Genomic DNA, 17,860 nt, shown 5'->3' on the forward strand with positions numbered 1-17,860 from the left:
CTATTGTAGTGCCTGCGGCTACAGACGACTTGAAGGACTCCAAGTTGTTGGACGTTGTCAGAGCCTTAAAAATATACATTTAAAGGACGGCTGGAGTCAGAAAATCTGACTCGCTGTTTATACTGTATGCACCCAACAAGTTGGGTGCACCTGCTTCTAAGCAGTCGATTGCTCGTTGGATTTGTAACAAAATTCAACTTGTACATTCTGTGGCAGGCCTGCCACAGCCTAAATCTGTTAAGGCCCATTCCGCAAGGAAGGTGGGCTCATCTTGGGCGGCTGCCCGAGGGGTCTCGGCATTACAACTCTGCCGAGCAGCTACGTGGTCAGGGGAGAACACGTTTGTAAATTTTTACAAATTTGATACCCTGGCAAAGGAGGACCTGGAGTTCTCTCATTCGGTGCTGCAGAGTCATCCGCACTCTCCCGCCCGTTTGGGAGCTTTGGTATAATCCCCATGGTCCTTTCAGGAACCCCAGCATCCACTTAGGACGATAGAGAAAATAAGAATTTACTTACCGATAATTCTATTTCTCGGAGTCCGTAGTGGATGCTGGGCGCCCATCCCAAGTGCGGATTATCTGCAATACTTGTACATAGTTATTGTTAACTAATTCGGGTTATTGTTTAGGAAGCCATCTTTCAGAGGCTCCTCTGTTATCATACTGTTAACTGGGTTTAGATCACAAGTTGTACGGTGTGATTGGTGTTGCTGGTATGAGTCTTACCCGGGATTCAAAATCCTCCCTTATTGTGTACGCTCGTCCGGGCACAGTACCTAACTGGAGTCTGGAGGAGGGTCATAGGGGGAGGAGCCAGTACACACCACCTGACCTGTAAAAGCTTTACTTTTGTGCCCTGTCTCCTGCGGAGCCGCTATTCCCCATGGTCCTTTCAGGAACCCCAGCATCCACTACGGACTCCGAGAAATAGAATTATCGGTAAGTAAATTCTTATTTTCCTAAAACACATTCAGGAGACGGCAAGAGTCCTCTGTGACCCTTAAAGAGGTTGGCAGTATTAATGCTAGGACCACTGCTATGGCGGTGTCTGCACGTAGAGCCATATGGTTGCATCAGTGGATTGCAGACGCTGACTCCAAACGTAATGTGGAATCTCTTCCCTTCACAGGGGTATGTCTCTTCGGAGGTGAGTTGGACGCATGGATCTCCAAAGCTACTGCTGGGAAATCCATGTTTCTCCCTTCAGGGGCTCCACCTACCCAGTACCGTCTACTCAGTCCTTTTGGTCCTCCAGATTTCGATCTAGAGCCAGGGGTGCCTCCAACGCCTGCTAGAGGCTCCAGAGGTAAGCCTAAGAAACCAGCCGTTGCCGGTTTTCAAGAACAGAGCAACAGCTCAGGACTAGACAGCAGTTCCTGCCGAAGGTGGTCTCTGCATTTCACTTGAATCAACCTCTTGTGATTCCGTCCAGTTCTGGCTCTTCTGCCCCTCCAGAGGCATTGGATGCAGTGCGAGCCTTGAAGATATATGTCAAAAGGACGGCTCAGATCAGAAAGACGGATTCTGTATGATGCACAGAAAAAGGGTTGCCCAGCTTCAAAGCAGTCCATTGCTCGTTGGATGCGGCTTACTATCCAGCAGGCCTATGTGTCGGTAGCCTTGCCGGTTCCTAAGTCTCTAAAGGCCCACTCTACAAGATCAGTGGGTTTTTCCTGGCGGCTGCCCGTGGAGTCTCGGCTCTCCAACTGTGCCGAGCTGCCACCTGTCGAGGAAGAACACCTTTGTGAAGTTCTACAAATTTGATACCCTGGCCTAAGAGGATACCCAGTTTGGGCAGGCGGTGCTGCAGATGTCTCTGCACGGTCTGGAAGCTTTGGGACATCCCCATCGTACTAATCTGTCCCCAATATCCCTTATGGATGCTACAGAAAAATAGGATTTTAAAAACCTACCGGTTAATCCTTTTCTCATAGTCCATAAGGGATATTGGGTGCCCGCCTCTGTGCGGTGACTTTCTGCAAGTTCTCTGTTATGTGTTACCTGTTCAGCTGTTTCTGTTGCCAGCCGTTGCTGGCCCGGTTATATTATGTGCTGGTGTGTACATCTCACCACACTTATTGTTGTTATGTTCCTTCTCTCAAGTATGTCATTTCTCCTTCGGGCACTGTTTTACCTATTCTGCCTGTGGGAGGGTAATAAAGGGGAGGAGCCAGCACACCCAGTTGAAGAAATTTAAAGTGCACTGGCTCCTTTGGACCCGTCTATACCCCATCATACTAATCTGTCCCCAATATCCCTTATGGACTACGAGAAAAGAATTTACCGGTAGGTATTAAAATCCAATATTTTTTTTGTTTTGCATTTACACCTCTGCTCCTTTCTCACGACTGAATTGACTCTGTACGATGTTCCCTACATGTGCATTAATTCCTACATCTGGAATGTCTTTTCAGTCGGACAAAATGACTCCCAATATTCCAGCCTTTAAACATACCCTGGACCACTTCACTGAAGATATTATCAAAAGTGACCTAAAATCATGTCCTTTTTTTTTTTTTTTTTTTTTGTAAATTAGTCAAACCCATATTTAATATTTTAGTGAAAAGCACCCACAGTGTGCTTAGGTCCCCAGTGTAATGTTACCCACCACCCCATTTCCAGTGGCAATAAGAATTCCCCCACCACCACCAGTGGTAGTAAATGTTGTGTAAGTAGAACCTCCCACCCCTCTAGTGTCTGTAAAATTAACTCCCCAGTGTTTATAGATTCTCCCAGGGGGCATAGATGCCCTTCACCCTGTGATTAACCTTTCCACCTTCCCCCTCGTGCAGAGTGCAGTAGAGCAGGTCACATGGTGAGGATGGGGGGACTTATCTGATCATCAGTCCCACTACCTATGTCTGCACTCAGTGTGCAGAGATTGTTGGGAGAGCGCTCACAGGGGAATTTGAGTTCACCTGATATTCTGGTGCACAAATTTAGCAGTGATGTCTGCGCTCAGAGAATGCTGCATCACTATCACTGCTGGGGTGAAGGTGGAGGTCCGTTCTGCAACAGTTTCTTAATTCGCTGGTCAGACAATGTCGCATGATATGTGACCATGTCAGGGATAGCCCAGCTGACTTCTGTCACATCCCATTCAACCACACCAATTGTGGCCTTCCATTCCACCACACCCAAAGCTTTAATATCTACACTTGCTCACTCTGCCACTTCTCCCTAATCCCTTAAGAATGTAATTTCTCCTTGGTTGTGAACCCCATGTTATGTAAACTGCAGATTATAGTTCTATTGTCTATAACCAACCTACTGCTTGTAATCACCTTTGTACTTTTGTAATGTTGCTGCGTGTTCCCTCCCCTCTATATGCTGCTACTGAACCCCTGTAAAGCCGTGAAAATAATGGGAAAAAAATAATAGTAAAATCTATCTTCTATGATATTCATTATTAATATTAAATTGTGAATTTATTCTCTGTTTTTGGCTACTTTGTATAGTCCTGTGTGACCACCATCTAAGACTGTTGCGTGTTGTGTATATACCACATTTAATTTGTTTTTATATTAATCTGGCATCCTGAATTTGTTACCGTTTCCCATTTGCTTTTAGTGTTCCGTTAAAAACTGTCGCACAGCCTTTCATGTGACGTGCGCCTTTGATCATGGTCTGGAGATGAAGACCATACTAACAGAAGAAGATGAAGTAAAATTCAAGTCTTACTGCCCAAAGCACAGTACAGGCAAAAAATCAGAAGATGATCACATTAGCGAGAGCACCAGTGAATTGAGCGGGACAGCCGAAGCTTCTCCTGCCTGCTTGGATAATTTACAGGGCCTAGGTGCCTCCCAACAGGAGGCCAAGCATGGGAGCCAGCGTAAGCTGAAACTCCAGCAGCTTGAGGATGACTTCTATACATTTGTCAATGTACAGGATGTGAGTCAGGCCCTGCATATTACAGACGATGTCACAGAGTTCATCTACCAGTACTGGAAGCTTAAAAGGAAAGCCAACTTCAACAAACCGCTCATAACGCCCAAGAAGGATGAAGAAGATAACTTGGCAAAGAGAGAACAAGACTTTCTCATACGTCGGCTGCAGCTATTCACTCACCTGAGGCAGGATCTGGAAAGGGTGAGAGATGTTCTGTATTCTGTTGATTCTGGCCATTTTTACTCTTATAATGTGTGGGAAAACAATGCAAACACTTAATAACGTTTTTGCACGTTTCTCCTTATATTACTTCGTTTCATTTACATTTTTCTATGTACAGAAAGTATCCATCCAATAGGACACACCATATGTATAATACTTTTAGAAGGTCTGTTTCATCTCCTCAATGCATGCGCAGTGGAAGCCTGGGCACGTGCCCCATTGGCTCCCATTGCGAGTGAGAGAGGACAGACCCAGATGACAAGGACCGGCTGCAGGGAACAGGGCAACTATTGGGGAAGGGGCGAACAAAGCGACGGGGTGGAGGGAAGGGGAGTTGTTGTAGTTAAGGAGGTTGAGCTGTGACTGAGCCCTGGGGGTGGGGGGGGGGGTGTTAGAACAGCAGACAGGGGCAGAGACTGAGGTGTTGGGTCCAATATACTATTCTAATAATATTTGTATTGGAAGCACACATTTCCAATGTTGGCAGATTGTATTGCCGCAGTGTCAGCTACTGGTGGTTGATGGACCTCAAGTTGGTCTTTGTTGTCTGCAAATTATTACACCCCACCGTGTAATCTCTGCTCTCTCCAGTACCCTTTGCGGATCACTGTATGTTATTAAATTTAAAGTTGGCAAGTAAAATGTAAGTTATTGACCAACTGGTGTTTGTCTCGCATAAATCTCCTATATAAGATGTAAGTTATTGATATAAAGGTTTCTGCAGGTCCACCACCTTTTATAGTTCCCAGGAGTTTGGGTTTTGCTGAGCGATGCATATTTATTCAGTCACATGATCATCACTTGCACCATGTACATACATTTTATTGTAAAAAAATATATATATATTACAAATAAGACCCCTGGACAGTAGCTGCTTAATACATAGAATCTGATGGCTGATAAGACCCTCTTGGCCCATCTAGTCTGCTGTTTATTATTGATATTGCCAGAATATTATTGGCAAGTCACCAGGCAGAAATCGGATAGAGAGAAATACGTCAGCATTATATGGTATGAAATGCACACTGTCTAGGTTAAAACACCAAAAACCATTCAAGGTTTATGCTAATATTAAGTAAATGAAAGCATATTAGAGGAAGAAAAATATGGTACATTAGGCCTTGTCTGCACAGCACCAATGTAGACTCTCGCCCTGTAATGTTTATCCACTGTATCCTGTTACATGGCTCTAGTTGTTGCCTGTGTGCTCGCTGAACCGTGCCAAAACCTGATGGAGCAAAGAAGGATTCTGGAGTGAAGTCAAGATGAATCCTATGTGCTAAACAATTGCTGTTTCCAACACTCAGGGTTTTTTTTTCCTGTTTTTGCTTTACTTTAGGTACGCAATCTTACTTACATGGTGACCAGAAGGGAAAAGATGAAGCGCTCTGTTTGCAAAGTTCAGGAGCAAATATTTAATCTTTACACAAAACTCATGGATCAGGACAGAGGAAGTGGCGGTATGTTACTTGTTCTCTAATAAAACACACTATTCTACTGAGAATAGGATTAATGTAACACCGAAAGGGGGTGAGCCCTATCGGGACATAATGTGACTTCCCAAATATAGTGCACGTGCTTAGTGAATGTGGCCGTTTTTTATTCTCCTAAAAACCATGTGTTATCCGGAACAAAGATGAAGTGAGGAAATCTATATAATCGGGCCCTTCTTGATACCCCTGCTTAGTTGTATAGTGACCTCCGTAGATAAAACGTGCCTCTTATTCGTTAAACTGTCCCTTCCTCCCCTTTAAAAAAAAAAAAAAAAAAAGGATAAATAAACGTTTGTGCTGTATTTTCCTTTTACTAATTGCATGTATCCCTTTATTTTTAACTGGATCATAGATCATATTTCTCTGACGTCCTAGTGGATGCTGGGAACTCCGAAAGGACCATGGGGAATAGCGGCTCCGCAGGAGACTGGGCACAACTAAAGAAAGCTTTTAGGTCACCTGGTGTGCACTGGCTCCTCCCACTATGACCCTCCTCCAAGCCTCAGTTAGATTTTGTGCCCGGCCGAGGTTGGATGCACACTAGGGGCTCTCCTTAGCTTCTAAAAAGAAAGTATATAATAAGGTTTTTTATTTTACAGTGAGACCTGCTGGCAACAGGCTCACTGCAGCGAGGGACTAAGGGGAGAAGAAGCGAACCTACCTGCTTGCAGCTAGCTTGGGCTTCTTAGGCTACTGGATACCATTAGCTCCAGAGGGATCGACCGCATGGAACTGGCCTTGGTGTTCGGTCCCGGAGCCGCGCCGCCGTCCCCCTTACAGAGCCAGAAGCAAGAAGAGGTCCGGAAAATCGGCAGCAGAAGACATCAGTCTTCACCAAGGTAGCGCACAGCACTGCAGCTGTGCGCCATTGCTCCTCATACACACTTCACACTCCGGTCACTGAGGGTGCAGGGCGCTAGGGGGGGGCGCCCTGAGCAGCAATAAAAACACCTTGGCTGGCAAATATACCACAATATATAGCCCCAGAGGCTATATATGTGATAATTACCCCTGCCAGAATCCATAAAAAAGCGGGAGAAAAGTCCGCGAAAAAGGGGCGGGGCTATCTCCTTCAGCACACTGGCGCCATTTCTCCCTCACAGCTCCGCTGGAAGGAAGCTCCCTGGCTCTCCCCTGCAGTCTACACTACAGAGAGGGGGGGCACTAAATTTAGGCGCAGTATATATAACAGCAGCTATAGGGGACATAATTCAGTTAGTCCCTGCATTATATAGCGCTCTGGTGTGTGCTGGCATACTCTCACTCTGTCTCCCCAAAGGGCTTTTGTGGGTCCTGTCCTCTGTTAGAGCATTCCCTGTGTGTGTGCGGTGTGTCGGTACGGCTGTGTCGACATGTTTGATGAGGATAATGATGTGGAGGCGGAGCAGATGCCTATAGAAGGGATGTCACCCCCTGCGGGGCAGACACCTGAGTGGATGGAATTATGGAAGGAATTGCGTGCACGTGTCGACTCCTTACACAAAAAATTTGACGACATGCCAAATGCGGGACAGCCGGCTTCTCAGCTCGTGCCTGTCCAGGCGTCTCAAAGGCCATCGGGGGCTCTAAAACGCCCGCTACCTCAGATGGCAGACGCGGATGTTGACACGGATACTGACACCAGTGTCGACGACGATGAGTCTAGTCTAATGTCCACTAAGGCCATTCGTTGCATGATTGAAGCAATGAAAGAGGTGTTACAAATTTCTGATATAAACCCAGGTACCACTAAAAAGGGTATTATGTTTGGGGAGAAAAAACTACCCGTAGTTTTTCCCCCATCAGAAGAATTAAATGAAGTGTGTGAAGAGCGTGGGCTTTCCCTGATAAAAGATTGGTAATCTCTAAGAAGTTACTAATGGCGTTCCCTTTCCCGCCAGAGGATAGGTCACGTTGGGAGACACCCCCTAGGGTGGATAAAGCGCTCACACGTTTGTCTAAAAAGGTGGCACTACCGTCTCCGGATACGGCCGCCCTCAAGGAACCTGCTGATAGAAAGCAGGAGGCGATCCTGAAGTCTGTATATACACACTCAGGCATTATACTTAGACCAGCTATTGCGTCAGCATGGATGTGCAGTGCTGCCGCTGCGTGGTCAGATTCCCTGTCAGAAAATATTGACACCCTAGACAGGGACACTATTCTGCTAACCTTAGAGCATATAAAAGACTCAGTCTTATACATGAGAGATGCACAGAGGGAGATCTGCCGGCTGGCATCTAAAATAAGTGCATTGTCCATTTCTGCTAGGAGAGGTTTATGGACTCGCCAGTGGACAGGGGATGCAGATTCAAAAAGGCACATGGAAGTTTTGCCTTATAAGGGTGAGGAGTTATTTGGGGATGATCTCTCGGACCTAGTTTCCACAGCAACTGCTGGGAAGTCAGCATTTTTACCCCATGTTCCCTCACAGCCTAAAAAGGCGCCGTTTTATCAGGTACAGTCCTTTCGGACTCAGAAAAACAGGCGTGGAAAAGGCGGGTCCTTTCTGTCCAGAGGTAGGGGAAAAAGGCTGCAACAAACAGCAGGTTCCCAGGAGCAAAAGTCCTTCCCCGCTTCTTCCAAGTCCGCCGCATGACGGTGGGGCTCCACAGGCGGAGCCAGGTACGGTGGGGGGCCGCCTCAAAAATTTCAGCGATCAGTGGGCTCGCTCACAGGTGGATCCCTGGATCCTGCAAATAGTATCTCAAGGGTACAAACTGGAATTCGAGGCGTCTCCACCCCACCGGTTCCTAAAATCTGCCTTGCCGATTACTCCTTCAGACAGGGAGGCTGTGCTAGCGGCAATTCACAAGCTGTATTCCCAGCAGGTGATAATCAAGGTGCCCCTACTTCAACAAGGACGGGGTTACTATTCCACACTGTTTGTGGTACCGAAACCGGACGGTTCGGTGAGACCCATTTTAAATTTGAAATCCTTGAACACATACATAAAAAATTCAAGTTCAAGATGGAATCGCTCAGGGCGGTTATTGCAAGCCTGGACGAGGGGGATTACATGGTATCCCTGGACATCAAGGATGCTTACCTGCATGTCCCCATTTACTATCCTCACCAGGAGTACCTCAGATTTGTGGTACAGGATTGCCATTACCAATTCCAGACGCTGCCGTTTGGACTCTCCACGGCACCGAGGGTGTTTACCAAGGTAATGGCGGAAATTATGATACTCCTTCGAAGAAAGGGAGTTTTAATTATCCCGTACTTGGACGATCTCCTAATAAAGGCGAGGTCCAGGGAGCAGTTGTTGGTGGGAGTAGCACTATCTCAGGAGGTGCTACACCAGCACGGTTGGATTCTGAATATTCCAAAATTACAGCTGGTTCCGACGACACGTCTACTGTTCCTGGGTATGATTCTGGATACAGTCCAGAAAAAAGTGTTCTCCCGGAGGAGAAAGCCAAGGCGCTGTCATCTCTAGTCAGAGACCTCCTGAAACCAAAACAGGTATCGGTGCATCACTGCACGCGGGTCCTGGGAAAGATGGTGGCTTCTTACGAAGCAATTCCTTTCGGCAGGTTACATGCCAGAATTTTTCAGTGGGACCCGTTGGACCAATGGTCCGGATCGCATCTTCAGATGCATCGCCTAATAACCCTGTCTCCAAGAACCAGGGTGTCTCTACTGTGGTGGCTGCAGAGTGCTCATCTTCTAGAGGGCCGCAGATTCGGCATACAGGACTGGGTCCTGGTGACCACGGATGCCAGCCTTCGAGGCTGGGGGGCAGTCACACAGGGAAGAAACTTCCAAGGACTATGGTCGAGTCAGGAGACTTCCCTACACATAAATATTCTGGAACTAAGGGCCATTTACAATGCCCTAAGTCAGACAAAATCCCTGCTTCTACACCAGCCGGTACTGATCCAGTCAGACAACATCACAGCAGTCGCCCATGTAAATCGACAGGGCGGCACAAGAAGCAGGATGGCAATGGCAGAAGCCACAAGGATTCTCCGATGGGCGGAAAATCACGTACTAGCACTGTCAGCAGTGTTCATTCCGGGAGTGGACAACTGGGAAGCAGACTTTCTCAGCAGGCACGACCTCCACCCGGGAGAGTGGGGACTTCATCCAGAAGTCTTCACGCTGATTGTAAATCGATGGGAACGGCCACAGGTGGACATGATGGCGTCCCGCCTAAACAAAAAACTAGAGAGATATTGCGCCAGGTCAAGGGACCCTCAGGCGATAGCTGTGGACGCTCTAGTGACACCGTGGGTGTACCAGTCAGTTTATGTGTTCCCTCCTCTGCCTCTCATACCAAGGGTACTGAGAATAATAAGAAAACGAGGAGTAAGAACAATACTCGTGGTTCCGGATTGGCCAAGACGAGCGTGGTACCCGGAACTTCAAGAGATGATCTCAGAGGACCCATGGCCTCTGCCGCTCAGACAGGACCTGCTGCAGCAGGGGCCCTGTCTGTTCCAAGACTTACCGCGGCTGCGTTTGACGGCATGGCGGTTGAACGCCGGATCCTGAAGGAAAAGGGCATTCCGGAGGAAGTCATTCCTACGCTGATTAAAGCCAGGAAAGATGTAACTGCAAAGCATTATCACCGCATATGGCGGAAATATGTTGCTTGGTGTGAGGCCAAAAAGGCCCCAACAGAGGAATTTCAACTAGGTCGATTTCTGCATTTCCTACAAGCAGGAGTGACTATGGGCCTGAAATTAGGCTCCATTAAGGTACAGATCTCGGCTCTGTCGATTTTCTTCCAGAAAGAACTAGCTTCACTACCTGAAGTTCAGACGTTTGTGAAAGGAGTGCTGCATATTCAGCCCCCGTTTGTGCCTCCAGTGGCACCTTGGGATCTCAACGTGGTGTTGAGTTTCTTAAAATCACATTGGTTTGAGCCACTTAAAACCGTGGATCTAAAATATCTCACGTGGAAAGTGGTCATGTTATTGGCCTTGGCTTCAGCCAGGCGTGTGTCAGAATTGGCAGCTTTGTCATGTAAAAGCCCTTATCTGATTTTCCATATGGATAGGGCGGAATTGAGGACTCGTCCCCAGTTTCTCCCTAAGGTGGTATCAGCTTTTCACTTGAACCAACCTATTGTGGTGCCTGCGGTTACTAGGGACTTGGAGGATTCCAAATTACTGGACGTAGTCAGGGCCTTGAAAATTTATGTTTCCAGGACGGCTAGAGTCAGGAAAACTGACTCGCTATTTATCCTGTATGCACCCAACAAACTGGGTGCTCCTGCTTCTAAGCAGACTATTGCTCGCTGGATTTGTAGCACAATTCAGCTGGCGCATTCTGCGGCTGGACTGCCGCATCCTAAATCAGTAAAAGCCCATTCCACAAGGAAGGTGGGCTCATCTTGGGCGGCTGCCCGAGGGGTCTCGGCTTTACAACTTTGCCGAGCTGCTACTTGGTCAGGGGCAAACATGTTTGCAAAATTCTACAAATTTGATACCCTGGCTGAGGAGGACCTTGAGTTCTCTCATTCGGTGCTGCAGAGTCATCCGCACTCTCCCGCCCGTTTTGGAGCTTTGGTATAATCCCCATGGTCCTTTCGGAGTTCCCAGCATCCACTAGGACGTCAGAGAAAATAAGATTTTACTCACCGGTAAATCTATTTCTCGTAGTCTGTAGTGGATGCTGGGCGCCCATCCCAAGTGCGGATTGTCTGCAATACTTGTACATAGTTATTGTTAACTAAAGGGTTATTGTTGAGCCATCTGTTGAGGCTCAGTTGTTTTCATACTGTTAAACTGGGTATAGTATCACGAGTTATACGGTGTGATTGGTGTGGCTGGTAGGAGTCTTACCCGGGATTCAAAATCCTTCCTTATTATGTCAGCTCGTCCGGGCACAGTGTCCTAACTGAGGCTTGGAGGAGGGTCATAGTGGGAGGAGCCAGTGCACACCAGGTGACCTAAAAGCTTTCTTTAGTTGTGCCCAGTCTCCTGCGGAGCCGCTATTCCCCATGGTCCTTTCGGAGTTCCCAGCATCCACTACGGACTATGAGAAATAGATTTACCGGTGAGTAAAATCTTATTTTTTTTTTCACCACCTATTGCTCCCTACAATTTTCCATAGATAATGGTACCCATAGGTACTTTGCTATACTGTTCTTGTTTGTTGTCATCCATTGGGAATGACAGACTGCTCACACAGATCACATGATGCAAACTGAGTTCATGGTCTTGTGCCCACCTACTACTTAGGCAACCAATAGGAGCAGTCTTATTTGTGCTGGAATATCTGAAGGAGTATAAACTATTAGGGAGGAAATGGTAAATTCCAGGCTTTGCATTTCAAGTTGTAAACATCTATTCTCTGAACTGATCTGGGTTTTTTTTTAAAGTTATCACAGCTCAATATTACATTGTGTTTCTTCACCAGGTGCCTTTTCGGATACCGTGCTACTCTTTAATACCCATCCATCTGACCCGGATGCTCCAAAAATTGAGGATTTGAAGTGGCACTCTGCTTTCTTTAGGAAACAGCTGGGCTCATCTTTGGGACACTCCATGAAAATGTCCCACAAAAAGAGCAGAGACAGAGAGAGATCACTAAGCACCATGAAACCACTGCTGTCTCGGTCCAGCTTCTCCGATAAAAGGAGGGAAACGGCATCTGCTGATTCTACTATTACCAAGATGCCACCAGCTCAGCAGAAGAATGGGACCAGCTTGCCAGAGCACAGGAAAAGACGGGACAGCCGTTCTCATTGTGACATTGTAAAAGCAGAGCTCAAAGAGAAGCCTCACAAACAGCACCATAAAACTCTTCGGCCCACAGAGCTGACCGAAAAGCAGTTTGAAAACAAGAGGACCCCAAGCCAATGTGGTGGTAAAACAACTGCTGTAGCCACAAAGAAGCCCACTGCTGGAAACCGCTTGCCTAGGTTCAGTGGCTCCCTAATCAAAATCCATTGCAACCAGACTTCCGTAAAAGTGCCTACAAGCCCTGTGAAAAACTGGGGGGGATTCCGAATTCCAAAGAAAGGAGAGAGACAGCAGCAAAAAGCGGAAACCTGTCAGCCGGACACAAACTGCCAGTACTTAGGACTGGTGTCGCCAAACGATAGGACAAAAGACAAACTGAAGCTAGTCAGTGACAATGATGGCTACATCCCTGATGCAGAAATGAGCGACTCTGAAACAGAATCAACAGAGAAATGTCCGCTACAAAGGCTCTCATCCAGCAGCAACATGAGTAGAGGGTATGAGACAGACATTATTAGGAGAAGCATATTAGCGTCTTGACTGGACAAGACTGTTGAGCTCAGACTGAATACAGTTGGATACAATTGTTTGCAGGACGCAAGGAAGGCTTCTTTATAACATTTGTAAATTGACAAGTCAATAGCCAGCTCTTCATTTACTTGCTCCAGTGTGTTTACTTGCACTTGAAAATCCAGGACTTTCTTCCCACCAAGAATATTTTCTTCCTCATTTAGCTGAAAACGCAATGTCCTGTATCTGTTAAAGTGGGGCACTAAGTGTATCCAACCGGCAGGTTTACAAGTTGAGGGTAGGCTGCACTGGAAGTGCTTTCTTTAGTTCATTGTAAGCACAATGAAGAGCTTTTGGAGTGATACACAAAGTCTGGTCTCTGGGTACTCCAACTTACTCTTCTGGCCCGTTACATTTCCTTGCACTTGGTCTGGAATCCAGGCATGGTCTTAAGTAACTTTTTTACGTTTGCCTGTTAAGATGTTATGTTAGCACAATGGCTATTCATGTGGGGTAGATATTAGCAATATAATGAAATGTATAGGAGAGAAGAACCACCCTGTGGGTGTGTGATACATTTTGCACTTGTTTGGGGAACTGGAATTAAAGGGAGCACACCTTCCTCAAAATAAAGCTCTACACTGTACACCTATACTAATGAGCTGTCTATACTTTCCCCATCCTAGCCCTGGTGTAGCAAAAGACAACCAGGCACGTTGGGGATTGGTATGCCACCAGTTATTTGTAAAAGATGAATTCTTTGGCTTGATGTATTTATGCCATGCCTGGTTGGAAAAGCACAACCAGAACATCTCGGTACGGGCACACAACACTGTGGCCTGGTATATTGGAAGCTTGCTTGACATACAGTGGGCACTATTTTCTGAAGAGCCCAATAAGTGTTGGATCCTAACACTAAAGCTGAAGTATGACTGACATGAGTCTCTGGGTCTGTAAAGCTTCACTTTGTAGTAAAGCTTACAGGATGGTGACCAGGGTTGTACCTAATGCAAATATGTGTACACAATACTGACAACCATGCTCTTGTGTATTGGTGAACATGTGTCTCTACAGATATAACATACATTCCAATCTCACTTTTGTTTGTAGCCTATGTAGTAATAATGGATCACCTTTCAAAATCCCAAGGGTAGCAGAGCCAATCCCAAGGGTAGCAGAGCACTAGTAAGGAAATGGGGATCAGATGATCCCTCTTGTTTCCTATGCACCTGTAGTGGCCACATTTTTATAAAAGGAAATTCTACAAAAGGTTGGCCTAACTTGAGCAGATGGTCCGAAAAGTATGTAGACTGCATATTGCTATTCCTCCCAAAAGAAAACCAAATAAACCACCCCGACGTGTGCAATTCAGCTTGGAGTAATAACCTGTGCAGTGCTTGAAGTTAGAAACTTATGTTTATCTGCTCTAAAGCATGGGAGGAATCTTTAGATATGAGGGTATAAACAATGGTGACCTACCTTTTCCTTGAGTCACAGTTGTTTGGTACTTTGAATCTAGGCTCACACAATAGAAAGCTATTGTACTGTGTTGAGAAGCATTACGAATAAGTGATGTGACTTAGCCAGGTTATGGCTGGGCCTTCACATATTTGGTCTTCCAAGCCAACTCTTCCCATAATAGTAGATAGGATCACACTCCTGGAAACATCAGATGCCAGGTATGCTGTGTAGCTGGTCAGACACATGAAGGGCACCATTAGGGCACATCCAAATGATGAAGAATGTAGCAAAAAGAGAATGTCTGTCTTATGCTCCTTTCAGTGCTTTATACTGTATATGATTGGTGCCTGTGTGGGCGGCACATCACATAAAGATCTCTTAATACCCATTCTGCTCTATTTCACTGTCTGGCTTCTCATATGTAATACAACAAGATCATTTCCTCACCCAGACAAAACATAGGGCTCTGCAATCTCCGATAAGCAGGCCGAAACACAAGGTGACCTCTTCCTTTAATTCTAAAATACTCTAATAGCCCAATCTTTATTTGATGAAGATTGAACGTAATGCACGGAATGCTTTGTTTTAGGTTGTATTTCTTCTTGTTTTACACAACCGGTCAGTTGTCTGTCAGCCCTGATCACGACAATCTCTGAACTCCATTCAGCTTTGTGATGCTGCATAGTTTCTCTATATGACTGGGGACATTAGGGAACACTGTTGTACAGGTATCTTTGCAGAAAATGGACTGCTACCCAGCTTCTCTACCTTATTTTCTGCATAGAAGTTTTAATAACTGTCCCTCACTCTATGTACTTTGTTTTAGGAGTTTGGATGAGTAAGTGCATTTCTGTAGTAAATGATTTGCACTAGTAAAATGGAAAATGTCTGTCTCTTTTTTCCAAAGCCATTTCTGGAACTTGTCAGATGTGCAGTCTGTCTTGACACTGACTTACTCTGGTAATTTGCACTATGTCTTCTCTGTTTATATTCCAATATCCAGCTCAAGATAATTTCAGCGTTCTCATATTCTATGATGTGTACATAATACAGGAGGCTACATATGAACACTATGCAGTGACTTTGGCGTGTTTGCTTTCTGCTAAAGCTCTAACACCCTTGCTCTACCACTAGTTTTCCTCCCTTAGTGCTTCCAGCTTAGGACCGGTCAGCAGTTTACAAGTCACTGGAACACATTTATACAGAATAAAACAGGATAAAGATTAGTGTTGGAAAATGTTGGTTACATAAGAGCACTCCACTGGCCCATGTCTATAAATGGGCTGCTTTAGAGTTATAGTGTGCAGTTCTCGTCTTACAGAAGTGATTTACAACTACCTTGAACTATGTTTTATGAATGTGTGTCGGTAACTGTCAGGCTAATAACACAGACTGCAGACGGACTTCTGGTGTGGCCACTGATTATAGGGGTGTCTTGTCCTCTTCCAGCAATGTTAGAACGGACATGCAAATTGTATTGTCTTTTATTAGCTAGCTGGTGGATATACATGTAAAACTACACTGTAACGCTTCTATCTCTAAAGAGGATGAGGGTCAGTTAAGTAGTGACCATTATTTGTTTACGGATGGCCACCTAATAAACTTGCACCTAAAACAATGTGACTGCTTTGAAATCTAAACTTGCTATATACCAGATATTGTTTGTCTATGACTGTCCTTTGCAAAAAGGATTCATTAAATTATAATTTCATTTTTGTTTTGTTTTTAGACTAGAAATAATCCAAGATTTAATTAATTTTTTTAAAGGAAAATGTAACCTTTGAAATGCATTTCTTCTGTAGGACATACTTGTCTGGCCTGGTTTCAGTATATACAAGTACAAGGTGCCACCCAAAACCAGCAGGGAGGTACCTGTGACGCGCAGAGTTTCCATTGGCTGGTCTGTGAGAATTCGTGTATATAGATTGAAAGACAGTAGAACCAATATAAAGGGACATTGTCGCAATCTGTGCTGCATGTCACAATCTTGGCACTATGGCTAGTGAAGCATTTCTGGACACTGCACTTTTCATGAATTATAATTTTTTGTAAATATTCCACATAAGTTCTATAGATCATCCTAGTGCAAGGCTTAAAGTTGTTGTAACTTTTACCAGTAATCATTCTCTCAGTGTGACTAGCAATTTGTAGCACAACATGTGGCACTATAGGTGCCCATAACAACTTCTAACACACTTAGATGTTGGAGGGAATTAAATGCTACTTCAGCTATACTTAGTGAGCCACGGGTCACCAAGGCTTGCCGTATGTTATTTGAAGTATGATGAATCCTACTAGTTTGTTTTAGACTGCATATTTACCATCAACACTTTGTGATTTGAGGCTTTTGTGGCAAAGGTTGATGGTAGTTGGAACTTTGCCATTAAGCATTTGTCAGTTTAAAAAGTGCTGCATTAAGTTAAGGGCTGCTATGTAGCAGACCTACATGCTACTTTATAGTATTACAATGTAACGGTAGACTGAGCAGGACCAGTCTATGGGCAAACCATATGCCACTGTTACAGATGTCTTTTCTAGAACTCCAATGTAGTGGCAACAATATGAGGTCAGTCATGAATTGTATGTTTAAAGGCAGGTGTTTGCTTTTCAACTAATAGAACTGTGGGGTTCTACTCACATTGTTTGAAGATACAGACCTGAAATGTTAGAGTTCTCGATGGTGAAGTCTCAAGTGGCTGTGTTTATTAAACCAATTCATCAACTGGATACGTGCTAAGGTCTAGCTGGTGCACCCACCTAGCAATTTTGACTTTCCCATACCTGGGAAAATCAGATTTTGCAGGTGTGAATTTCAAAAATGAAGACGGTTCTAGGAGCGGCACCCCACAGTTTAACTAGGAGGAGGTGGTGCCTTGTGACACGTGTCCTTTAATTATTTTCTGCATGGGTATCGTAAGCCACCACATTATTGGTACCCGCTACAATGCAAAGTCAAAATTAATTTACTTTGTTATACTGACATGTATTCCAATACCATTTCATTAAAATAATAATTTTTGTCATTAGCTACATAGTTTTAAAAGGTAAATTACTAAATATACAGGTTTATATCTGTAATTGTATCTTCCCTTTAAAAAGTGATGTAACGTTGTCTTGTTACTAACCTAGCCTCTGACAGAATGTGTGCAATTTGTTTTTCCTGTGAGATACAAGAATTCTGGCCATTTCCTGGACTCATTAATGCTACTATTCTTGCTTTCCCTGCTTCTCTTCACTTTTATTTAAGTATTTATAAGCTAGTTAAAGCCAGCTTTATTTTTTCAGCGCAGATAATATGTAGACTTGTGCCTTTTTGTCTGTATGTGAATAAATGCTGTACATTTTGCAAAACGATTTCAAGTCTTTTGTCGTTTCCAATTCATTAAGGTTCCATTATATGTGGTATATTAGATTCTACAATTAAAATATGTCCTGCCAGTTCAACAGTACTTTCAATGTGCATTATGTCTGTCCGTGTCAAATTCATCTGCTTTTTCTTTGGAGGGGAACTTTGACATGGAGATAATGGAATTGCAGGCAGTGATATGCAGCCAGTTTGTGTCTTAAAGTCCGGATTTGAATGATATCATTGAATAACTGGGAA

The 17,860-nt window shown here is 44.9% G+C and overlaps 1 protein-coding gene across 8 annotated transcripts in view; it reads left to right on the forward strand.

Annotated features, from left to right (window-relative positions):
• The window catches only part of JADE1 (jade family PHD finger 1), a 212,423-nt gene extending 194,807 nt beyond the window's left edge, over positions 1 to 17,616 (forward strand). For all 8 annotated transcript variants that reach the window (XM_063920341.1, XM_063920339.1, XM_063920337.1 and 5 more), the window contains exons 9-11: positions 3,573 to 4,094; positions 5,455 to 5,575; positions 11,960 to 17,616. In XM_063920341.1, coding sequence (XP_063776411.1) covers positions 3,573 to 4,094; positions 5,455 to 5,575; positions 11,960 to 12,825 — 1,509 coding nt within the window. In that variant the 3' untranslated portion in view covers positions 12,826 to 17,616. The remainder of the gene's footprint in view (positions 1 to 3,572; positions 4,095 to 5,454; positions 5,576 to 11,959) is intronic.
• Positions 17,617 to 17,860: the final 244 nt, after the last annotated feature.

The sequence above is a fragment of the Pseudophryne corroboree genome, chromosome 1, assembly GCF_028390025.1.
Source record: "Pseudophryne corroboree isolate aPseCor3 chromosome 1, aPseCor3.hap2, whole genome shotgun sequence".
Classification (NCBI taxonomy): domain Eukaryota; kingdom Metazoa; phylum Chordata; class Amphibia; order Anura; family Myobatrachidae; genus Pseudophryne; species Pseudophryne corroboree.